General features: G+C 43.0%; 1 protein-coding gene and 1 pseudogene across 7 annotated transcripts in view; one reads left to right on the top strand and one right to left on the bottom strand.

Annotated features, from left to right (window-relative positions):
- Positions 1 to 25,557, top strand: part of LOC149463148 (uncharacterized) — a 99,205-nt gene that overhangs the window by 44,399 nt on the left and 29,249 nt on the right. For 6 of the 7 annotated variants that reach the window (XM_089675852.1, XM_089675851.1, XM_089675846.1 and 3 more), the window contains one exon: positions 25,175 to 25,316. In XM_089675852.1, coding sequence (XP_089531978.1) covers positions 25,175 to 25,239 — 65 coding nt within the window. In that variant the 3' untranslated portion in view covers positions 25,240 to 25,316. Of the gene's footprint in view, positions 1 to 17,411; positions 17,514 to 25,174; positions 25,317 to 25,557 lie in introns of all 7 variants that reach the window. The other variant, XM_089675849.1, reaches the window with a different exon arrangement.
- Positions 16,284 to 16,788, bottom strand: LOC149463150 (large ribosomal subunit protein uL30m pseudogene; annotated as a pseudogene).

Genomic DNA, 25,557 nt, shown 5'->3' with positions numbered 1-25,557 from the left:
TCCTGCTTTATCTGCCAGTGACAACACACTGCTGTCTAATTCCCAGGCTGGGTTCATTATCTGGACTGCTCTGTGCTGTTTACATTACGATAAATTCAGGCAGAGATGAAAAAGCCACTTTTTAATCTACTTATATATTTTGTAAAAAAAAAACCTTAAAAGTAGATAGAAACTAAATTGTTTGACATTTTAAAGTGTTCCTAAACCCAGGACCCTGCATTCACTAGATCTGGTCTCCCACAGTACACCCATCATGGAAATGCAATTATTGTAGTAAATATAAACTGCTAAATAAATCCCATTTCTCATCAGCAGTTAGAGCAATTTTGTGACTTCAGCAGAGCACTGGTTAAAGCTTGTGGGAGGAGTTTTCTTTCTGCTCTAGGAGGCAGTGAAACCTCTGACACTTGTCTGGACTGGTTAACCCTAGGTTCACACCTCTGCGGTTTCTGCAGCGTTTGAAAAAATAAAAAAAACCCCAGCAAAACACAAACACAAAAAAAACCATCAAAAACGCAGGCACAAAAACGCAACACAAAAAAATGCAGAAATGGCTGAAACGCGACCTACATAGGTGTGAACCTAGCCTAAAGCTTGTAGGAGGAGTTTTCTTTCTGTTTTAGGAGGATGCAAAAAAAACCCTTACCTCTGTCTGGACAGTGCTGATTGGCCCTGTGTTGATCACATGGACTCTCCTAAGAAAAAAAAAAACCTCTCTAGGGATACACACCAAATTGAGCATGTGCCTGTGGCTAACGGTTCAGTCTGTCTTATCAGGTGGACATTTGAACAAGAGGAGGATCAGAGAAGTCAGGATCAAACAGCATTTTTACACAATGCAGAGGGGTAACCCCTTAGGTTCCACAGTGAGTATAACAAGCATGCTTTACTGGATATACAGACTGAAAAAAAAATCATACACAATGGTTAAGAAAACCAAATGTTATCCATGAAGGGTCTCAACCTACTTTAAGGGATCTATTTATAAAATATTACTTGGCAAAATGTCAAAAGCATTCGTGAAAACTGATCAAGTTTCTCTTGTTTTTCTAATAGACTAATTCTTGTATCATTAGCTCCATCTATTCCAAAATGTGGAATATTTAGCATCAACCACTTCAGCTCCGGAAGATTTTACCCCCTTCATGACCAGGCTATTTTTTGCTGTTCGGTACTGAGCTACTTTAACTGGTAAATGCACATTCATGCAACGTTGTACCTAAACAAAATTTATATAATTTATTTTTCACACAAATAGAGCTGGTGGGATTTGAGCACTACTGGGCTTTTTATTTTTTGCGATAATACTATACACTGTCACTGTACTAATGGCACTGGCTGGGAAGGGGTTAACATCTAGGGGTGATCAAGGGGTTAAATATGTGCCTAACTGTGTGTAATATGTGTAAAGTGTGCTGATTTTACTAAGAGATCTCTCAGTTTCTCATCCCTGCTTTGTACATGAGCCCTAAATGTAATTTTTTTAAAATATAATTTAAATAGTACTTTAACCACTTGCCGCCCTGCCACTGTAGAAATACGGCGGCAGGGCGGCACTGGCAGGCAAAACCACATTTTAAAACGCGTGTTTTGTAAACAGGTAGGGGGCGCGCGCGAGGCGCGTCACCGCCCTATCTATCCCGCCGATCACCGCCGCGGATGTCAGTCGCCGGGTCACAGCCGGTCTTTACCGGCTGTTTCCCGGCGATCGGCGGCAAACAGTGACAGACAGTACAGCTGCAGTAGCTGTGCTGTCTGTCACTTCCCTGAAAGCTCGAGGACGAGCTGATCGAGAAAGAAGAGTTTCTCTCTCTCGATCAGCCTTGTCCCGTCCAGTACACACCCCCGCCCCCTAGTAAAACACTCCCCTCACTCAGATAACCCTTCCCTGCAAAATAAAGTTAACCCCTTCCTCCCCAGTGCCATTAGTACAGTGTCCGTGTTTTTTTTTTTGCACTGATCACTGTATTAGTGTTTTTGGGGATGTCAGTGACCCCAAGTCAGTACCCCCCAATGTCAGAATGTCCGCCGCAGTCCCGCCATAAGTCGCTGGTCGCTGCCATAAGTCACTGATCGCCGCCATAAGTCGCTGATCGCCGCCATTATTAGTATAAAAAAAAAAATCCCAGTATCTTTCCCGCCATTTGTAAACGCTATAACTTTCACGTAAACCAATTAATTTACACGTATTGGGGTTTTTTTTTTAGCAAAGACATGTCGCAGAATGCATTTTGGCAGAAATTTATGACTAAATTTGATTTTTGCATTTTTTTTTACTGGACATGTTTTATAGCAAAAAGTCCAAAATAATGTTTTTTGTCCTCAAAATTGTCAGCCTTTTTTTATAGCGCAAAAAATAAAAACCGCACAGGCAATCAAATACCACCAAAAGAAAGCTCAATTTGTGGGGGAAAAAAGGATGTGAATTTCATTTATGTACCGTATTGCATGACCGTGCAATTGTCCGTTAAACTAGCGCAGCGCTGTATTGCAGAAAAATGGCGTACGTTGCAGTATTTATACCATAGTTTGTAGATGCTATAACTTCCACACAAAGCAATCAATATACACTTATTGGGATTTTTTTTACCAAAAACATGGAGCAGAATACATTTTGGCCTGAATTTATAACCAACTTTGAGTTTACTATATATTTTTATAGCTGAAAGTAAAAAATATTGTTTTTCTTCAAAATTTTTGGCATTTTTTTGTTTATAGCGTGAAAAATAAAAAGCGCACAGGTGATCAAATTACACCAAAAGAAAGCTCTATTTGTGTGAAAAAAAGGACGTAAATTTCGTTTGGGTGCAGCATTGCATGACCGCGCAATTATCAGTTGAATTAGTGCAGCGCCGAGTAGCAAAAAGAGGCCTGGTCATTAAGGGGGGTAAATCCTCAGGAGCTCAAGTGGTTAATCTGTGGTTGTGCTAGACTCCTGTGGTCACCTGAACTCTGGCTTTATGACTGGAGGAGCTGGGAGTTAAACCATTTAGGTTTTATTGCTTGGTTAGTGCTCGTCTAACCAACGGTGCTTGCTGATCGGTGGAGAGAACCGCTGCTCCTTTACCGTCCAATCACAGGCTTGACTAAGTTGTATTGCTCTGAGGGCAATGGAGAAAAAGCAGAAGGTTAGGGATGTTTGGCATGGTGTCTGGATTAGAACGAGCTGTATAGAATGACAGTTTTTGGCAGGTAAGACTGGTCACACTTGTAGATCAAGTGTGTATTTATCTGTTTGCTTACACTTACATTCAATTGGAACTTTTAAAAAAAGAAACTGCAATGTATCTGTAAAAGGAGATAATCCAGCCAGGCAACCTCTGCTATTACACCCAGTACGCCGAGTTAGTATGCGAATTGTGCAATTATTTTAACCTTTACTTGAAATAGTTTCTTTTTCGTGGTGTTCAGCTTTTTTTTGCTGCGCTGTTTTGAAGGCGATATTTCACATACAACCTACAGTGTGTATACATACTGTATATATGTATGTATATATATACAGTGGGGATCGAAAGTTTGGGCACCTCAGCTAAAAATTTGTATTAATGTGCATAAAGAAGCCAAGGAAAGATGGAAAAATCTCCAAAAGGCATCAAATTACAGATTAGACATTCTTATAAATTTAATATGTCAACAAAAGTTAGATTTTATTTCCATCATTTACACTTTCAAAATAACAGAAAACAAAAAAAATGGCGTCTTCAAAAGTTTGGGCACCCTGCAGAGTTAATATCTTGTACTGCCCCCTTTGGCAAGTATCACAGCTTGTAAACGCTTTTTGTAGCCAGCCAAGAGTCTTTCAATTCTTGTTTGAGGTATCTTTGCCCATTCTTCCTTACAAAAGTCTTCCAGTTCTTTGAGATTTCTGGGCTGTCTGTAACGCACTGCTCTTTTAAGGTCTATCCATAGATTTTCAATTATGTTGAGGTCAGGAGATTGTGAAGGCCATGGCAAAACCTTCAGTTTACGCCTCTTGATGTAATCCCCCGTGGATTTCGAGGTGTGTTTAGGATCATTATCCATTTGTAGAAGCCATCCTCTCTTTAACTTCAGCTTTTTCACAGATGGCATCAAGTTACCATCCAAAATTTGGTGAAATTTTATTGAATCCATTTTTCCTTCTACTCGTGAGATGTTCCCTGTGCCACTGGCTGCAACACAACCCCAAAGCATGATTGATCCAACCCCATGCTTAACAGTTGGACAGAGGTTCTTTTCATTAAATTCTGTGCCCCTTCTTCTCCAAACGTACCTTTGCTCATTCCGGCCAAAAAGTTCAATTTTAACCTCATCGGTCCACAGAACTTGTTTCCAAAATGCATCAGGCTTGTCTATATGTTCATTTGCAAAGTTCAAACGATGATTTTTGTGTTGAGGACGTAGAAGAGGTTTTCTACTGATGACTCTTCCATGAAGACCATATTTTTACAAGTATCTCTTTATATGGAATAGTGTACCACAACTCCAGTGTCTGCCAGATCTTTCTGGAGGGATCGTGCAGTCAAACGTGGGTTTTGAATTGTTTTTCTCACAATCCTGCGAGCTGTTCTGGCTGATATTTTTCTTGGTCTTCCAGATCTTGCTTTAACTTCCACTGTTCCTGATGACTGCCATTTCTTAATTACATTCCGAACAGAGGATATTGACATCTGAAAACGCTTTTTATAGCCTTCTCCAGCTTTGTGAGCGTCAACTATTTTCAGTTTCAGTTTTCTAGACAACTGCTTAGAAGAACCCATGGTGCTGATTGTTGGGGCAAGGTCAGATGAGTCTGGGCATTTAAAACCTTTGAGATTGACATCACCTGGTCTTCCCAGAGGATGATTGAGAACAATCCATGACACTGGCAGGTCTCAGCTTTGCAAAGGGGGCAGTGAATGCTATAAATTCTGCAGGGTGCTCAAACTTTTGCAGATGCCATTTTTTTGTTTTCTGTTATTTTGAAAGTGTAAATGATGGAAATAAAATCTAACTTTTGTTGACATATTATAAGAATGTCTAATCTGTAATTTGATGCCTTTTGGAGATTTTTCCATCTTTCCTTGGCTTCTTTATGCACATTAATACAAATTTTTAGCTGGGGTGCCCAAACTTTCGATCCCCACTGTGTATATATATATATATATATATATATATATATATGTGTATATATATATATATATATATATATATGAGTGTTAGGGATCCGGGTGTGACCAGAAATGTGTGGACTGACACAGGGAAGTAGCAGGCTTCAGGAACACAGGCGTAGTCAGGGCTGGAGAGGTGGAATGGTCAGGCAGGCCGCAAGGTACTGTCAGGCTCCGCCCAACGGGATCTCTAGTGGTCCACGGCACGGGGTTTCCCAGGACGCGGAGTCTAAGTCCCAGTCTGCCTTTTCACCAGGGCCCCTGATGGTGGGGATGGACTTGGTGCAAGACTGAAACCAGGTCGCGTTCCTGGGCACCCCCGGCGGTGGCAGAGGGGTCCCGCTGAGGGTATGTGCCCGGGTTGAGCCTGCTGTGAAGGGGATGACAGATCCCGATCCGAGCGGGATGGATGGGATGACAGATCCTGATCCGAGCGGGATGGATGGGATGACAGATCCCGATCCGAGCGTGATGCATGGGATGACAGATCCCGATCCGAGCGGGATGGATGGGCGACTGTCAGGAGTAGGCGAGGTCAGACTAGCCGGGTCGGTATCGTGCGGGCAGCGTGGTACAGGGGGAGCAGGCAGAGAAAAGTCAGGGTCACAAGCCGGGTTCAGTAACTCACGGACAGCGAGGTACAGGGGATCAGGCAGAAGGATGGTCAGGCAAGCCAGGGGTTCAACAGGAGATGGTCAGCAGAGGTCAGGATCAAGCAGGGTCAGCAACGAGGCAGGAACACAGGATACCAGGCTCATGGGAAAGCATACACCAAGGCAGAGACTGCAGGTCTGGCCATCCCTTAAATACACCCCCTGCAATCAGCCCCCAGGTGTTGGCTGATTGCCTGGAGTGAGCTTCTGGCTGCTGAGAGCACCCGCTGGTCAGCCCTGGTACTGCAGCCCACACGGCAGGTGAGTCCCACCACCAGTGCTGAGTCCATTCCTGACAATGAGAGAGAGAAGGCGCATGTAATCCTTTGAAGTGAATACACCTGAAAGAAAAATGCGAAGACTGGGAACATTTTTGGTGGCCGTGGTGCACGGTGGGTGTTTTTCCAAAGAGCCTCAATACAAGTTAATGAATATTAATTTCTGTGGTGCATTGTGTGGCTAATTATTTACAATGGTACCCCAACACACAACTACAAAAGGTTCAAACATATGTGCACTAAGTGGTGTATTTAGGTTTTGTGCTGCCCTAGGCAATACAAAAATTGGGCGCCCCCCCACAGAGAGAGCCTGACATTGACCAACAACACCCCTGCCCACCCGAAAGAGCCTTCCACTAACACCCACCCCCGGCACAAGAGAAAAAGACACTCAGCTTCACAGCTCCTTGGGAACAAGGATCAGGCTATCCATACACCTTCTACTACCACTGCCCCCCCATACAACAGCCACCATCCCCCATGGTGGGAGAGAAAGACACTCACCTTTACAGCTCCAGACATCCTCGGGAACAAGGATTGGGCTATCCATACACCTTCTACTACCACTGCCCCCCCATACACCAGCCACCATCCCCCATGGTGGGAGAGAAAGACACTCACCTTCACAGCTCCAGACGTCCTCGGGAACAAGTATTGGGCTATCCATACACCTTCAGCTACCACTGCCCCCCCCATACACTAGCCACTATCCCCCATGTTGAGAGAGAAAGACACTCACCTTCACAGCTCTGGACATCCCGGGAATGAGAGTCGGGCTCTCCATATACCATCAAGCAGCCCACAACCTCTCTCGGATCCCACCTGGTCCCCATGCCGCATGTGTCCCTTCTTCCAAATGCCACCCTAGGCAAATGCCTTGTTTGCCTTGTGGTAAATGCACCCCTTTGTGCACTGTGTGGAAAAAAATAAGGTCCAGTTTGTTGTACTTAGTAGAGCGTTGGCAGCCCATTCAATAAGATCACAGAAAATGTTCTCAATGAACATTAATGTGTGTGTAGGCTACACAGGCATCTGACCCTCCCGGAAGTGTCAAATACTAATGACAGTGATGGAGGGAGGAATCTGTCAAGGGCTGCAAGAGTGGTCATTATAATACTTCTCCTCTTGCAAGGACCTGGCCTTTTGCCTTGTTTAGAGGACTTGCCATGGTCTTTTTAAAGCCCAATTGAACTTTCAGTTTAAAACAACTGAATGTAATCTAAATGCATCAATACTGATTTGCATGTTCATGAGGGAAATAAGTATTTGATCCCCTATCATTCAGCAGGATTTCTGGCTTCCAGGTGTCTTTCATACAGGTAACAAACTGAGATTAGAAGAAGTCTCTTAAAGGGAGTGCTGCTAATCTCATTTTGTTACCTGTATGAAAGACACCTGTCCACAGGAGCAATCAATGAGATTACAAACTCTCCACCATGGCAAAGACCAAAGAGCTGTCCAAGGATGTCAGGGACAAGATTGTAGACCTACACACGGCTGGACTGGGCTATCAAACTATCTCCAAGCAGCCTGGTGAGAAGTGTGTATATATATGTGTATATATATATTTCAGCCCTAAGCTGTCAATAGAATAAAACAGGGGTTCGCAAAGTGTCCATTAGCTAAATCTCAGCCTATGAAATAATCAAAGTGCAAACTCATAAATAAAAATGTGATTAAGGAAAAGGCAAATCCTTCTCATTGGATAAGCCGAGTTCCTTTAATTGCATTTGAATAGATGGGGGTTTTGAAAGCCTCTCCATCAATAATGTGAGTAGTGTGTGCCTGTGCTGTATAACTGCTAATTTACGCCATTATATCTCTCATGAGAGATCTCTCTGAATAAATCCCATTGTAATCAGATCTGTTCCTTTCTGAAAGTCTCAGTGTGAATCCAGGGCTGCATTGTGTAGCCAACAAAGAATGAAAGGTTACGGATGCCGAGATAGTTTTCAAGACCTCTGATATGTTTTGATGTTTGTTCTAAATTCATATTGCTATTATTACTTCAGATAGCTTACAGACTTCCAATGTGCTAATTGCTTCGGAGTTTTCTGAGCTGGGGTTGATTAAGGACGACACTGATACCCCATGTACTAAAAATATAGAAAAGAGCCCCGTCCTTTTACAGCTACAATTTGCCTATTCAGGGCAATGTAACAGGTTAGCCACATGTGTGATGGAGCCCCAATATAAAATCATTAAGGTATCTTCCAAATATACGTTTGCAGCACTGGATTTGTCACGCATGCACTGAAGATTCACTGCTTTTTCTTCTGATTTTTAGGATTTTATTTCTTTATATTTTTATATATTTTTCACTATAAACTTTTTTTTTTTGGGGCACTAAGTCACTTTTTGAGTTTTCTGGATTGAATCACTCATCCATTATTATTATTGGGACTGAGTCATCATTTTTTTTACATTATCAGCCATTTGACCTATTCACATGTGTCACTAGTATTTCATAGTCGTTTTTCTTGCGGCTGGCATTGTCACTCATGTAGTTTATTTGGTCCTCGATTTTGCGATTGAGTCACTTTTTGCTAAAAGCTATTGCTTTTGTTCACCTGAATCACCAACACTTCATAGCCATTTCCTGCGGCTGGCACTCTCACTTGGCATTTGTTTGCACCACCATACACATTTATGTCATGCTCACACATGGTTGAGTGTTATTAGATTCATTTTTACTTTGTTTATGTGATTTATTCATTTTTCCACTTATCTGCCACTTAGTAGCGCAGCACCCTGTTACTCAAAATCATTAAGAGCGCTATAGTAATATAGTGTGCATTGACACATATAGTGCACAACATAGTGTGCATTGACACATAGCAGTGCCATTCATTTTGAATAGCATCCCAACATACATATAGTGCAACCCATCCCACATGGAAGAAATATATATTTGAAATATAATTTTAAAATATTTTACCCAAATATATTGACATATTTTTTAAATGCTACAATTTTGACCATGTTCAATATATTTAAAGAAAAAAAAAATATATATATATATAATATATATATATATATTATAATATATATATATATATATATATATATATATATATATATATACACATGTTGAAATGCATTTTTAGTATATTACAAAATATCTGAAAAATATTTTTAAAAATATATTTTTTTTATAATATTTTCTTCAGATTTTTTTTAACCACTTCAAGTCCCCCCCTTCCTGTCCAGGCCAATTTTCAGCTTTCAGTGCTATCACACTTTGAATGACAATTGCGCAGTCATGCAACACTGTACCCATATGAATTTTATAGCTTTTTTTGAGACAGATAAAGCTTTATTTTGGTGGTATTTATTCACCACTGGGATTTTTATTTTTTTTGCTATGTAAATGAAAAAGTCCCAAAATTTTGAAAAAAAGTGTTTTTCTTATAAAATTTTGCAAATAAATAATATTTCATCATAAATCTTGGCCAAAATGTATTCCATTATCTTTTTAGTAGAAAAAAAAATAACACAAATTAGTTTATAACCAAAAATTTTCATTTTTAAACTTTTTTTTTACATTTTTATTTTTTTCTATATTACTATTTATGGGTTTTTTTACATACTGTCACCCTAGCAGTACAGTGTCACCATGGTGACACTGTACTACTTGTAGGGGGTGATGAAGATTTTTTTTTTTACACTGATTGCTTTGACACCCATAAAGGCTGTAAAAGCAATCATTTCTCCTTCTCTCTGGCTGCATTCTTGCAGCCATTGAGAACTACTGTGTGAGCTGTGATTGGTCATAGCTTGTCACATGGTACAAGGCTGTTGTTAATAGCCTTGTACCATGTAATCTCTGTGATCATTCACAGATTTCACATGTAGTAAGCAATGATGTCAGAAGTGACATCTTGCTTACTACTATTCATGTGATCACTGATTGGCCAATCAGTGATCACATGATCAGGACCCGTACGACGATCGGTGTTCCACTGTGTCTGGATTTTAACATATATCTGTAAATTCCAAAAATGTAGATTTGTATTTTTAAAGATATACAGTATATTTGAAATGTATTTTTAAAAATATTTTACATATATTTTGTATTAAAAACGCATTTCAACATGCAGTGTATATATATATATATATATATATATATATTTATTGAAATTTATCTTGAAATATATTAAATATGGCCAGAATTGTAGCAATTCAAATATATCTCAATATATTTGGCAAGAATATTTTTAAAATATATCTCAAATATATTTTTCTTATATGTTCATATGGGATGCTATGCATGGCAGTACACCACAGTGCATTGCGGCAAAGATTTTGTGAGGTCCAATAATAGGGGCACTTTTTTTTTTACATTGGAGTCCCAATAATTTAATTGATCGGCCTTAATGTAATAAAAAATTATAAAGTCTTTTTCTTTCACAAATTACATTAATAAATTTGAAAAGAGAATCATAAATAAATGTCCCCCTTGTCCTAGATCACCACAAGTGCAATTCCAAAAACTATAGTCCTTTTTTCTCCAGGATAAATGTCTCTCGTATTTCCAATCTTCGTGAAGTGTCCAATATTCATATACCTCAAAAAACAAAACGGCTCAACATAGTGTGATATCCTTATAAAAAAGAAATACAAAATGTGCCATTCATCGTGAATCACACCAAACACTTAACTTGTGCATAACACATGTGAAGAGGAGAAAAAAAAAAAAATTATTAATAAATTCTAAATTGTGAATGCACTCTATCTGTGAACACTGCAATAAACAATAGTGATCCACTCAAGTGACAGGTGCTATCGCACTCTGTCAAAAACTTTGTGCTATTATTTCAACCCACTGCACAAAACAAACAGCACTCTGACGCATTTCGTCACTTCCTGGACTTTTTCTAAAGATCCCTTTAGTTTATATTAAATTGCCTTTATGGTTTGTGGTGCTCAGATGAAGAGTAGTTCCACTTTAACAATTTTTTTATGATTTATAGTGCTCCTTTAAACGTATACATTCTATTGCAGTGCGTTACTGTGTGCACATTGACATTTGGTATTTGGTCAGTAAACTTGTATTGTGTTAAGGCAGCCTCTATGTTTAGGGCCCATTCACACCTTTACTGTGCGTTTTTGCATGCACGTGCATTTCACGTGCACTTTACACCACTTTTAATGCATTTGCAGTGCATTTTTCCTAAGCTTGCATTTCCTTTGAAGTCACTTCCATCTTCTTTATTCTTTGGGCTTTTATGTACACTACACTGTGCTGTAGTGCATTTTCGTACATTTACATGTATTTGTACACATTTCTGTGTATATGTAGACAGTGGCGTCCTGAGTCAGGTGCGGGGGGTGCGGTCCACACAGGGTGAAACCGACTGCACGGGGTGACACCGGACCCGCTACACAAAAAGTAAGTTGTAAAGCAAGCCGACGATCCCTGCAGGATGGATCCGGTCCATCCTGCAGGGATCGTCTGCTTTCTTTACAACTTACCTTTTCTTGGAGCGGGTCCCGTGTCACCCCGTATAGGTTGCATGCCGACAATCCTGCGGGGATTGTCGGCATGCAACCTATACGGGGTGACACCGGTGTAGCGGCAAGATGTGTCTCCCATGTATATATATCTCCCCTGAAGCAATTGCGCATGTCCCGGTTTCAGGCACGATCAATCGATGATAGAACTACTGCTAGGACATGCGCAGTTGCTTCAGGGGGGGACATATCTACATGGGAGACACATCTTGCCGCTACACCCGGACCCGCTCCAAGAAATGGGAAGTTATAAAGAAAGCCGACAATCCCCGCAGGATGGATCGGATCTGCGGCTTGAGCATAATGGAACGGAGTCCGATCCATTATGCTCAATCCGTAGATCCGATCCATTCTGCAGGAATCGTCAGAGGGGGTGTCACCAAGTGTTACTGCACCGGGTGACACCAACCCTAGGGACGCCTCTGTTTGTAGAGCAGAAAAATGCTGCTTTCTGTACTTTTTTTTTTTTTTTTGCTGCACTGTACTGCAATAGTGTAAACTATGCCAATAGGATAACCAGGATTTTGGACTGTCTATGCAGTTGGAGTGCATTCAAAATGCACCCTACTGCATCTAGTGTGAATGGGCCCTTAGAATGGAATGAAAATGCATAGGAAAAGATGGAAAGCAGATATGCACTTAAAAAACAAAACAAAAATACATAGCATGGTAAATTACTGTATATGTACACTGGGATGCCATGGCATCGCAATGCACTGCAACGAGTGCCATTACTGAGCACTGCTCAGCCACTGTACATGCAAATGTGTAAACGCCATGGGGTTGATTTACTAAAGCTGGAGAGTGCAAAATCGGGCTCACTTCTGCATAGAAACCAATCAGCTTCCAGGTTTTATTGCCAAATCTTAATTGAACAAGCTGAGGTTAGAAGCTGATTGGTTTCTATGCAGAAGTGAGCCTGATTTTGCACTTTCCAGCTTTAGCAAATGAACCCCAATGTGTCTGGGGATAGCTACAATCATGCAAGAATAGTAGCCCAATTCTTTATATAATATTCATTTGTTGCCATCTAGTGGTGAATGTATTTATTGTAATCGCAGTGTAATTTATTTATTTATTTATTTCAGGTACTTATATAGCGCCGACAATTTACGCAGTGCTTTACACATATATATATATTACAGTCACATCAGTCCCTAACCCTCAAGGGATTTACAATCTGAGGTCCCTAACTCACATTCACATACTAGGGCCAATTTAGACAGGATCCAATTAACCTACCAGCATGTCTTTGAAGTGTAGGAGGAAACCAGAGTAACCGGAGGAAACCCACGCAGGCGCAGGGAGAACATGCAAACTCCAGGCAGGTGGTGCCGTGGTTGGGATTCGAACCAACGACACTAGTACTGCCAAATTCATTTGTTGACATTCTAGTGATGAATATATTGATTGTAACTAGTGTGTTAATCATTTGTTGCCATTCTAGCAGTGAATATGTTTATTGTAATTAGTGTGTCTGAGAAAGATTTGCTGTTTGAATCAGTGCACCACTAGAAACCTTTTAAATTCACTATTATTGATTATTTTCCATTTCATTTCCATTTTTAGTTTCCATTGGTACTTTTATGTTGGTACTATTATTTATGTACTATAAACTTGAGTTTTCAACTGACAGTTTTACACCCCGGTTACATCAAAGCCGATTTTGAAATTGTGCGATTTACAGTGAAGTCGCACGATTTCAAAATTGGGTGACCTGCTGATTTTGTTGTGATTTGCAAGACATCCGACACAGATGTCTATGCAAATTGCAACAAAAGTTGTGCATACACTGCTTTAGAAATTGGTGCGGCTGCGACCGAGTCGGAACCGCACCGATAGGACCACTCTAATAGTGGACAGTAGGGTGCGACTTGGCATAAGATTTGCAAGTCGCAAGGCATGCAGATCGCATGCCAAGTCGCACCCGATGTGACCTGCGGCTTAATTGAATACAGGTGAAAGAACCACAATAAGTGCCCAATCACATATATGTGGATTGGATGCGGTTTGCTCCGCATCCAATCCACATGACAGTTGAAAACACATTGCTTCCTATGGTGCCTGTTCACATATGTTCTGTGCACTGGTGATACGGATTCAATGCGGTTTTAAAAAGAGTTCTGTCCGATTTCTGAGCAGTGTGGTCAGGTTCAGGTGCAGATTACAGACTATTGACTTCTATGGGAACTGTTTCTAAACCGCATATAATCCTGAGCTAATCCTGTCCTGAACCTGATGTAAACCTGACCTGAACCTGTGAGGAACTACTGTATCAATTAGCTGTTAAACCTGAGCTTCAATCCGCACCGCAGATGTGTGAATCAGCTCTAAATGCATGTAGGAAGGCTTGATGAGTAAACTGTATTTGGGAACAGATTTAACAATTTCTTAAGCCTTTGTTTACATCTGGTAAAGGGGAATTTAACATATTCATAATATTATTATTATACAGGATTTATATAGCGCCAACAATTTGCTCAGCGCTTTACAATATAACGGGAGACAATACAGCAACAATACAGTTCAATACAAGAGGGTTAGGAGGGCCCTGCTCCTTGGAGCTTACAATCTAAGAGGGAGGGGCTAGTGGTACAAAAGGTAATAACTGTGGGGGATGGACTGGTTTCAAGAGTAGAAGATTCCATTATTAGCTGAGGGTAGGATAGGTTTCCCTGAAGAGATAGGTTTTTAGAGATCGCCTAAAAGTGAGCAGAGTAGGCGATAGTTTGATAAATTGGTGTAGAGAGTTCCAGAGGATGGGGGAGGCTCTGGAGAAGTCCTGGAGCTGAGCATGGGCCTAGAGAGCAGGAGGTTGTGCGAGGAGCGGAGAGTACGGTTTGGATGATATTTGGAGACAAGATTGGTGATGTAATTGGGGGCAGAGTTATAAATGGCTTTATATCTTATTGTTAATGTTTTGAATTTTATTCGTTGCGCAATGGGAAGCCAGTGGAGGGATCGGCAGAGAGGGATGGCAGATATGGAACAGATAGTAAGGTGGATGAGTCTGGCAGCAGCATTCATGATAGACTGAAAAGGGGATATTGATAATATCAATATCAAACAGCTACTGTAGAGCTACCAAATTACAATATATATGTTTTAATCAAATAAAACTGAAAACACATTTTAGGCTTGATCTCATGGCCAGATTTTGACCCCTGTGGGCCCTTGGCACTACCCCCCTCTTCAACTTTCCAAGTCTCCTTTTTTACTCTCATCCCATTTACACAGTTTTACTTGCACAGCAGTTCTGCTGTATGCTTACACAGTACAGGGGCAAGATGTACTATTGTGGAGTTATGCCTTCACCAAACACTATTCTTTTTAAAAGGAATGTCTAGTGAAGGCCTTACTGTTCATTGCTGCACCTGCGACACCATGCAGTGCTAGCATACACAATCGTTTGAGCTTGTTTCTACCTTACAATGATATGATGTTTTTTTATGTGTGTAACCATTTTTGTATTTTATTTAATTTTATTTTATTTTTCTTCTTCTTCCCGATCGGCAAACTTGGCCGATTTCTTCCAACTTTACCGATAAAACAAATGTGCCAAAACAGCTGACCAATTAACCCACTAACGGTGTGAAAATCTGCCGATGTTTTTTTTTTTTTTTTTTTTCGGCTGAAAAATCGACCGATTTTCGACCCGTCTATGGCCTGCATTAGGTGGTCAAAAGTTAATGACTGGTTCAACAGTTAGAAGACTGAACTATCTTCTCTCTCTCATTCTCTCTCTCCGTCTCTCTCTCTCTCTCGTTCTCATTCTCTTTCCCCTCTCTCTCATTCTCTCTTTCTAATTTTCTATCTCTCTCTCATTCTCTCTATTTCCTCTCTCTTTCCTTCTCTCTCTCATTCTCTGTTTTCTTCTCTCTCTCTCTCTCTCTCTCTTTCCCCTCTCTCTCATTCTCTCTTTCTGATTTTCTATCTCTCTCTCATTCTCCCTCTTTCATTCTCTCTCTTTCCTCTGTCGTTCTCTCTCTTTCATTCTCTCTCTGTCTCTCTGTTTTCTTTTCTCTCTTTCTCATTCTCTCTTTCCTATCTTTTGTCTCTTTCTCATTCTCTGTCTTTCTCATTCTCTTTCCTCTCTTCTTCATTCTCTCTTTCCCCTCTTTCTCATTCTCTCTCTTTTGTCTCTTTCTCATTCTTTCTCATTCTCTCTCTCTCTCTCTCTCTCTCTCTCTCTCTCTCTCTCACCTCTCTTTTGTCTCTCTCTCTCATTCTCTCTCTTTCCTCTTTCTCATTCTCTCTCTTTTTCATTCTCTCTCTTTCCCCTCTTTCTCATTCTCTCTTTCTCATTCTCTCTCTTTCCTCTCTTTTGTCTCTTTCTCATTCTCTCTCTCTCTCTTTGCTCTCTTTTGTCTCTTTCACATTCTCACTCTTTCCCCTCTCTCTTATTCTCTCTTTCTCATTCTCTCTCTCTTTCCTCTCTCTGTCATTCTCTCTCTTTCCTCTTTTGTCTCTTTCTCATTCTCTCTTTCCTCTCTTTTGTCTCTTTCTCATTCTCTCTCTTTCCCCTCTCTCTCATTCTCTCTCTTTTCTCTCTCTGTCACTCTCCATCTTTACTTCTCTCTCCCCCCATCTCTCTATTTTCTCTTTCCTTCTTTTTTCATCTTCCTTCAACCTCACTCCATTATTTCATGTTTTCTTTGTTTTTTTTTTAAATTATAAGAGCACAAGTTTTATTTAACAAATTACACAGAAAAAACAGGCACTATGATTCCACAGATTTGGTTTCCAATGGCTCCAGCTTTTTGCAAAACACCAGCTCATCCTTACTGTTCATGTAAGCGCTAGACATTTCCTCTTCTGTTGGAAGGACATAGGGCAGTTTCAAAGGCTTAACTCTAATCAAGTGCTTGATAATTTTAAGCTAGTCCTTTGACTGCTGGGATGTTCTTATGTATTACTGGATTTTGAGCCTTTTGAAGTCCAGGTTTCCTTTTCCCAATATGGCCTACCAACAACTGTTTGTATTCTAGTGATAACATGTAATTTGTGTGGTTGTTCAGCATCTCCTCCATATTTTTCATGGTCTTCTGGCTTTGGCTGAAAAGTCTCTTCAGGAAGACAAGATCTTGTGAATTTATGGCGGATTGAACTTGGCCATACTAGTGACAGGGCAGGGTGATCTGTTAAAAGCTTAAATCCGACTGTCCTTGATTGCACAGCTTTATAGAATCCCAATGCCATTCTTATTTACTCAGCTTCTAATGTTCTGTATGAACTGTGGACAATCACCCCGATGTCTGGTCAGGAGTTCCTCACCCACCTTCATGTTTTCTCCATCTCTTTATGCCTCTCTTTTGTCTGTATGTTTACTGCACTTTGAAGTATATCTATATTACACAATGTAATGCATTCATATGATACAGGCAGTGTCCCAGCAATGCCCACAGCACTTTCCAGGCAAGCCTGTAGTATCTATGAATTTAATAATGCCGTATTGGGGCGATGGGGTGGATCTGTCAGCGTGATCCACCTGCTTAGCAGGGGATCTCTCTGGTGATACCCGCTGAGCAGGCGGATGACAGACACTGCCCGCTGATTTCAATGGGAAGGTCAGATTGAAAACGGACCACCTGTTCATTTCCACCCAATTGTCAACTGATCCGATCAACTGGACAGTTTCTATTCAGAGCTGCACCAGCGTTTGCACTCTCCAGTTTTAGTAAATAAACCCCATTGTGTTTGAGTTGACTTACGAATGTAACACAATTCTGCCACTCACTACTTCTGTCTCTCTTTGCAATATTTTTTTTAAGGCTAAGTTCACCTTAAGTGAAAAATAATAAATGCACTTTTTTTTTTTTTTTTTTTTTTTTTTATAGGTTAGAGTTAGGACTGCACTATACAGAGGGGCCTTGGCAAAGCAGTGCTGCTTTTAACACACTTTACAGCACCCCTGGCCAACAAGTTCGACTTCAAAAATGGTACTGAATATTTTTACTTCCTGAAATGTTTACAATGTTCTACAAATAATGTATTGCCTTGATAAAGTTTTATCCTCTTTATTGATAATGTAAAAAATACAATAATCTGAAATATTTTTCACACTGCATTTTTCATACTTTCCACTAGGTGTCACTTTATGATTACCTTTTCATTTTAAAATTCAGCCATTTTTTTATGTCACTTAAAGCCCAACTCCAGACAATTTTTTTTTCAGATGGAGTGGTGCAGTGCCCGCACTGCACAGATCAACTGCTTGTTTTTTTCTAGGGGTCAATAGAAAGCTCATATTCACCTGATCCACTGATCCTCTGAAAAATCACGCTGCCGACATCAGGAACAGTCCATTTATAAGACCGTTGGAGCGCGGGGGTGGTGGACCAGTATTCTGCGGTGAGGATCAGCGGATCAGTTAAGTATATCTCTGCTGTCCTCTCCCCGAGAACAAAAGGAGCAGTTAACCCATGCAGTGCACATCCTCACAGCACAGGAAAAAAATTGCCCGGAGTTCCACTTTAACATAAACCTAAAGGCAATTTTTTGTTCATATAGATAGCCTAAAGGAGGGCTATGACCCCTGTCAGTTTTCTTTTTGTCAACTGTGTCCCATTGGGGAGATTTCCCTTTACTTCCTGTCTCATAGCCAAACCAGAAAGTGAGAGGCAATCCCTCCAAAGCAGGAGAATCCCAGGGTAATTTTCCAGTAGAGACACTAGTTCTGGTGACACCGTAGGATGAAAGTAGAAGAAAATACCAAATTATGGGTTGTCCCCAGAACAGGAATAGAGGGGAAATCTTTCAGTGAGGATACTAGTTCTGGTGACAACCGGAGATTCTCTCACTTCGGAGGGAATTTCGCTCACTTCCTCTTTTGGTTATAGGACAGGAAGTTAAGGGTCTCCCCAATGGGACACAGAGGGCAAAAACATAAACATCTGGAAGGGTTTATAATCCTCCCTTACTTCATCTACAATAATACAGTTTTTTCTATGGGTCTACTTTGGTGATGGGTGTGGATGGTGGGTGTGTTGTCGTCTGGCTGGGCTGTGATGTATGGCGGTTGGTAGATGGTCTTTGTTTCATGCTGCTCTGCCTTCTGCTGTCATGTTGGGGCTCCGGCCTTGGTGCTTTGCTTCCCCCCACTGCTGTCGCCACTCAGTCTATTAAAGCGGAACTCCGGTCAATTTTTTTTTTGTTCTACCACGCAGTTGGGTTTGTGCCCCTGCTGCATAGATCAGCTGCTTGTTTTTTTCTAGGGGTTAGGACAAAGCTCATACTCACCTGACCCGCCGATTCTTCCGAAAACCGTGCTCTCCCATGGTCTAATAGTGGACTGTTCCTGTCTATGGAGTGTACTGACATCAGGAACAGTCAATTTACAAGACTGCTGGACCGTGGGGGAGCAGGAACTGAAGGGACTGGTCCGGTGCAGGGAGGATTGGTGGTTCAGGTAATGATATCTCTGCTGTCTGCTGCCCTCTCCCCTAGAGCAAAATGAGCAGCAAATCCATGTAGTGTGGGTACAAAAAAAAATACCCGGAATTCTGCTTTAAAGGATGCATTCACCTTTGGGAACTTGCTATATGTTCCAGCTGTTTTTAGGGTGGACCATGTAACATGTTCCCAATGCTTCAGCCAGGCCTGGACTGGCCATAGGGCTCCCTGGTCATTTGCACGGGTCGGGGCCACCTGGATAGGAGGGGGCGGCTAGTTGACGCATAGAGGAACCCATCCGTGCATTTCACTTCTGTTGCCACTGAATGCCCGCTTCTCCTCCCCTTGCAGACATTCAGCAGTGGTAGGAGAGAAATGCATGGATCGGTTCCCCTATTTATTTCCTGCTGCCCTGAGCTCCTGTATACTTCCCAGGCGGCCACCCCCCCCCTTATCCCCTGCAACAATGCCTGGTTCCCCCCTCGTTGCGGGTTCTGCGGGAGATCTGTCAGGATAGACTGCCCCCTGGGGCTCTAAGCTGAGAAATTATCTCTTCCACAGCCCAGAGCCAATGCTGACAGTTCCCCCACCACCTCCAGAGAGCTGCCCTCTCCTCCTATGTCTGCCCCACCTACACTCCCCAGCAGTCTTGAATCTTCTCTACCCCTTCTTTTCTCTCTCTCTCTCCCGCTCTTACCAAAGCCCCTCGCGGGGCTCCTAAAAACATTTTTTTTTAAAATAATGAAAAAACTAAAAACCTACTGACACTAGTGGAGGAACTACCAGTGTTTCAAAGGTTGCTCTTGTGACCAGGCTCTGGCATTCCACCACCAGGCTCCAGGGAAAGGGTCCCCAGGCTTGCGGCTGCTCAGTCTGCAATGCCCGGGCCTTTTTTTTTTCATACCAGCCCGAGCCTGGCTGCAGCCACTGCCTGATCCCCACACTGCCTGTGACAGGGAGATGTTTCCTGTACCAGCTGTCACTTTTTGAAAACAGTACGGCCATGTGGGCAGAGAGTCCTGTGAATGAATGAACTACAAGTCCTGACAGCCTTGGCAGCTGTCGGCTTGTAGTTCTCAATGAACTACCACAGCGCTGTGGTGCTTCGTGGTAGTTCATTGATTCTTCCTGTCAGTTTATCTGGTTGATCATACATCCCCTACAGGCAAGCAGATATAGTGACAGTTCTGCAGGAGACCTGCATGGCACCAGCGGTCTGCTGATTGCTGGTGCAATGGTTTCCAGGCTCCTGCAACCAAAAAAAAAACGCAAATTTTTTTGCCTGCAAAAAAATAGCACTTTTGAATTGTGGTCAAAAGGCAGACTTATCCTTTAAGAAACCTGGAATGCACTGCCCCTGAGCTTTCTCAGATCCAAAGGAGACCCGGGGATGTGCTGCTCCACTTGCACAACACAATGCATGCCCTAACCCTGGCTGGAACGCAACTTACCAGGAAGAAGAGGAGCATCTGGAACACAGGGCTGTTTTAAACTATCCCAGGAATGGGAACAAGAACGGCTCTCCCTCGTCACAGGAAGACGCTCTGGAAATCCTGTAACAAGAAGGATGAAATAAGTCTCCCTGGTGATCACAGACGGGAGTATAAATTCTTCTTCCGTACAGCTTCCTCTGCCAGGATACCAATAGCCTATTACCAATATACTGGATCATGGTATATTGGTAAGAATAGGTCTTGGGGGGGTAAAATGCACCTGTGTAGACAAACCCCATCCCCGACTCCGCTCACATTTGTCTGGTGCCCTCAATCTCCCCTCCCCCGCAGAGTTTCCGCTCAGTGCTGTCCGTGTCTTTCACTGATTGAGCGCCGGCTATGCAGGGCTCCCTGCAGGATCACAGTGCTCTGCTGTTGGGACTCCTCAGCCTGCAGTGCAGCCATAGCAGAGAGCAGGAGGGGAGAGCACCGGACAAAGAGCAACCAGATACGCAGAATCGGGTGCGGAGGTAGCCCTAAGTGTAAGTCCTGGCTTGCAGTGATACCTTCTCTTCCTTCCTTCCTCCTCCTCCTCTTCTTTTTCTTCCTCCTCCTCCTCTTCTTTCTTCTCTTCTTTCTTCTGCTCTTCTTCCTTCTTTTCAGCCTTCTCTTCCTTTTCCTCTTCTTTTTCTTCCTTCTGTTCTTCCTCCTTCCTCTTCTTCTTTTTCCTCCAATTGGGGGTGATCTGGGGTGTGAAGCTGCAGAAATTGAGGTGATCTGAGGTGTGAGGATACAGAAATTGGGGTGATCTGAGGTGTTAAGGTGGAAGAATTGGGGTGATCTGAGATGTGAAGAAACAGGAATTGGGGTGATATGAGGTGTGCAGAGACAGGAATTGAGGTGATCTGAGATGTGAAGATACAGGAATTGGGGTGATCTGAGGTGTGCAGATACAGGAATTGAAGGTGATCTGAGGTGTGAAGGTGCAGGAATTGGGCTGATCTGATGTGTGAAGGTACAGGAATTTGGGGTTATCTAAGTTGAGATGTTGGAAGAATTGGGGTGATCTGAGGTGTAAAGATACAGGAATTGGGGTGTTTTGACGTGTGAAGGTGCAGGAATTGGGGGGATCTAAGGTCTTAAGGTGTAAGAGTTGGCGTGATCTGAGATGTAAAAATACAGAGATTGGGGTGATCTGAGGTGTGGCGGTGCAGGGATTGGGTTGATCTGAGGTATGGCGGTACAGGGATTGGGGTGAACTGAGGTTTGAAGTTAGAACCTGAGCGGCTTCCATGCACCAGTTTCGGAGTGCACCGGTTTCAGTAAACCTCGCCCTAAGTCATAAACAGGATTTAATAAAAAAAGAAAAAAAAATCTCCCGTCAAGTTAACCACTAGCCGACCGCGCATAGCCGAAGGACGGCTGCACCGCGGCCGGCCAGTTCTGAGTGGACGTCATATGACGTCCTCCCAGAACGCGCTCTCCTGCGCGCCCCAGGGGGCGCGCACCCGGCGATCTCCGTGATCGCTGTGTCCTACGGACACAGCTGATCAGGAGATGTGGTGAAAGGCCGAGCCCACCGGCCTTTTACCACGTGATCAGCGGTGTCCAATGACACGCTGATCACAGGAAAATGCAAGTGCCGGTTCTCGGCTGCACTTTCCTCACGCTGTCAGATCGTGAGGAAAGTACTGCCGAGAACCGGCAGTTGTCACAGCGGGGATCGGCACCGATCATCAGGGCACTGATGATCAGTGCCCTGATGATCGGTGCCCAGCAGTGACCCCCGCATTTCCGGTCAGCAGTGCGCCCACTAGCCCCGCCCACCCATTCCCAGCAGTGCCCCCACCTGTGCCCAGCAGTGCCCCCACCTGTGCCCAGCAGTGCCCCCACCTGTGCCACTCTGCAGTGCCACCTACCTGTGCCCAGAAGTGCCACCTACATGTGCCCAGAAGTGCCACCCACCTGTGCCCACCCACCTGTGCCCACCAGTGCCACCCACATGTGCCCACCAGTGCCACCCACATGTGCCCACCCACCAGTGCTGTCCACCAGTGCCACCCACCAGTGCCACCCACCAGTGCTGCCAGTCAGTGCCACCAGTCAGTGCCCAGGGGTTGTGCCAGTCAGTGCCGCCAGTCAGTGCCCAGAAGTGATGCCAGTCAGTGCCGTCTATCAGTACCCATCATCAGTGTCACCTATCAGTGCCGCCTATCAGTGCTGCATATCAGTGCCGCCTATCCGTGACCCCTAATTAGTGCTGTCTATCAGTGCCGCCTATCCATGCCACCTCATTAGTACTGCCTATCAGTGCCCTTTAGTGCTGCCTATCAGTGCCCATCAGTGCCGCCTATCAGTGCCCATCAGTGCCGCCTCATCAACGCAAATCAGTGAAGGAGAAAAAATACCTGTTTGAAAAATTTTATAAAAGAAACAAATAAACTTTTTTTTTTTTTTCAAATTTTTTGCACTTTTTTTAATTTATAGCGCAAAAAGTAAAGCGCCCAGTGGCGATTAAATACCACCAAAAGAAAGCTCTATTTGTGAGAAAAAAATGATCAAAATTTCATATGGGTACAATGTTGCATGACCGCGCAATTGTCAATCAAAGTGCGGCAGCGCTGAAAGCTGAAAATTGGCCTGGTAAGGAAGGGGGTATAAGTGCCCGGTAGGCAAGTGGTTAAAAGGAGGGGGGAAGAGTTGTTTTTTTCACCTTCGCCTTAGGACTCAAAAATCCTTGCAGCGGCCCTGTACCAGAGAATTGTATTTATACCTGGGGCCAGTCTGTGCCAGGTCATGCTCCACCTAGTGGACGAATAGAGGTGGTTCAAAACCTTACAGTTTGAATGTCCTGTTGCTCCATCCTGATGAGAACTGCTAGAAGGTCTATTAGAATTAAAGGATAAGTTCACCTTTTAACAAAAAGTAATAAATGCACTTTTAGCTAGCTGTCACAATGGGGATCGGAGAGGTGCGGGGCAGGTCTGATCGTGACATGTAACATGTTATAAAAGGTGAACGTCTCCTTTGAAGGAGAACTGAAGGCCAAACTTTTTCTTAAGCTTTAGATAAGAGTGGTGAGGGACTAGAACACCAATCAGGTATTTATTGCTGCCTCTGTTAGTCTGTTTTATTTACCATTATCACAGAGAGTAAAAGAAATTCCCAAATTTGGATTTGTCCCCAGAAAAGGAATAGAGGGAAAATCTTCCAATGGGGACACTAAATCTAATGACAACCAGGCATTCTCTCACTTTGAAAGGGATTTCCTTCCACATCCTGTTTTGGCTATGGGACTAGAAGTAAAGGGTAGTCTTCCCAATGGGACACAGATGGGGGAAAAAAGCTGATGGGTTATAACCCTCCCTTTCTCTATCCAAATTGAAGAACATAATTTTAAACCTTTAGTTTTAATTTTATGGCATGGAGATTGGCATTGGAATGTCTAAGGGCTTTTTCAGAGGGGTGCGGAGACCCATCCTTAACACTAAGCTGCTTTTTGCTGTGTGCATCCACCTCTTAGCCACGTGCAGGCAGTCTGTATAGAAAAGAATGCAGACGCAGCGGCTGTATGGAGAGAATCACATGTCAACATTTGGGGTGCACAGATCCAAACGCACAGTGTCTGCATTCAGATCTGTGCACCCACTCCTGCCCACATGTCAGATTTTGTCTGTGCAGCTGCTGCATCTGCATCCACTTCTATACAGGCTGCCTGGCACAGCTCCGAGATGGATGCGCACACAGCAGAAAGTGGCCCATCACAGAGGATGGGTCTCAGCACGCACCTGAAAGAGCACCAAGTCATGCATTTTTATATTACTTGCTCTTTGATTGACTTCATATTTTAACAGTTCATCCTTTTAAAGTGATTTGTTAGGCTTTTTTTTTTTTTTTTAAATAACAAACATGTCATACTTGCTTTGTGTAATGGTTTTGCACATAGCAGCCCCGATCCTCTTCTTCTCAGGTCCCCCACCCCTGCTGAATGCCCCCATAGCAAGCCACATCCATATTGGAAGTGCCCCCCACTCTCTCCTTACTGGCGGTGATTGACAACAGTGAAAACTAATTTCTCCCGCCGCTGTGCCTTAGCCCATGAGGAGAGAGAGACCCAGGAGAGCTCCTTCTTTATGCCCATCGCTGGATTGAGATCGGGCTCAGGTAAGTATTTGGGGCTGTGGGGGAAGCAGAACACAAAAGGTTTTTTACATAGAATGCATAAAGGTAAAAACCCCTCAGCCTTTACAACCACTTTAAAGGCATACTTCACCTTACCCAAGAACCTGCCTGTGCAGATAAGCGGTGTCTGCAGACAACAAACTGTGCAGCTCTGATGGAAGTTGAATAACGCCCTTGCTATGGGTGTTGGTCATTTTCTATTCAGGCTTCATGAGGAACGTAAATGGCCTACACCTATAGCAAGAACTTCATTCAACTTCGGTCAGAGCTGCACAGTTTGTTATCTATCTGTTATCTACAGACATCCCTTATCTGCATAGGCAGTTTTTTGATAAAGGTGAACAAACCCTTTAAGCTTAATGTATGAAATTTCATTTGAATCTCTTTACATTTAATATGAGCGATACTCTATGTACCTTGTGCCCACAGACTTTTATATATCACCCTAAACTGAAGAAGCGGCAGCTCTTTGCTGTCCATCCAACATCATGACTCTGATCCAGATATACCATACTCCCATTACACACTCCAACAGAGGCCTCTGCCAATCAGAACACTGACGGGCTTTTTGTCCTTCTCCGCCCACTTGGCAGCCCCCCAGAGGACTCAGGATCGGGACCCCCAGGGCATCGAGAGGGACCAAGCTCATCCTGTGTGAAGACAGAAGTTATCTCCACCTGCGATCACAGAGGGTTCCGGGCCTAACCCCGTTGGGTGACTGCACCTTCAACAGATGTAAGTCATCTTGTTTTTTCTTTTTCTACTTAGCGGGTTAAATCACCTTTATATAAAAAAAATCTAAAGGTGAACTCTGTACACCCTCCTCACCCCCAGTCCCCGCTGTACTTATCTCTGGTGATCCTGAGCAGGTCCAGCAGTCCAGAGATTTGAAATCCCCGATCTTCTCCCTCTTCTGTGTGCAGCACTTCTGGGACAGTCCAGATCAATTTATTGTGATGGCGCTGACCAATCATAC

The sequence above is a fragment of the Staurois parvus genome, unplaced genomic scaffold (genome assembly GCF_062004578.1).
Source record: "Staurois parvus isolate SC_StPar_1 unplaced genomic scaffold, SC_StPar_1.0 ptg000159l, whole genome shotgun sequence".
NCBI classification, from domain to species: Eukaryota; Metazoa; Chordata; class Amphibia; order Anura; family Ranidae; genus Staurois; species Staurois parvus.
Note: the sequence above shows the minus strand (reverse complement) of the source record. Positions and strands in the feature narration are given on the sequence as shown.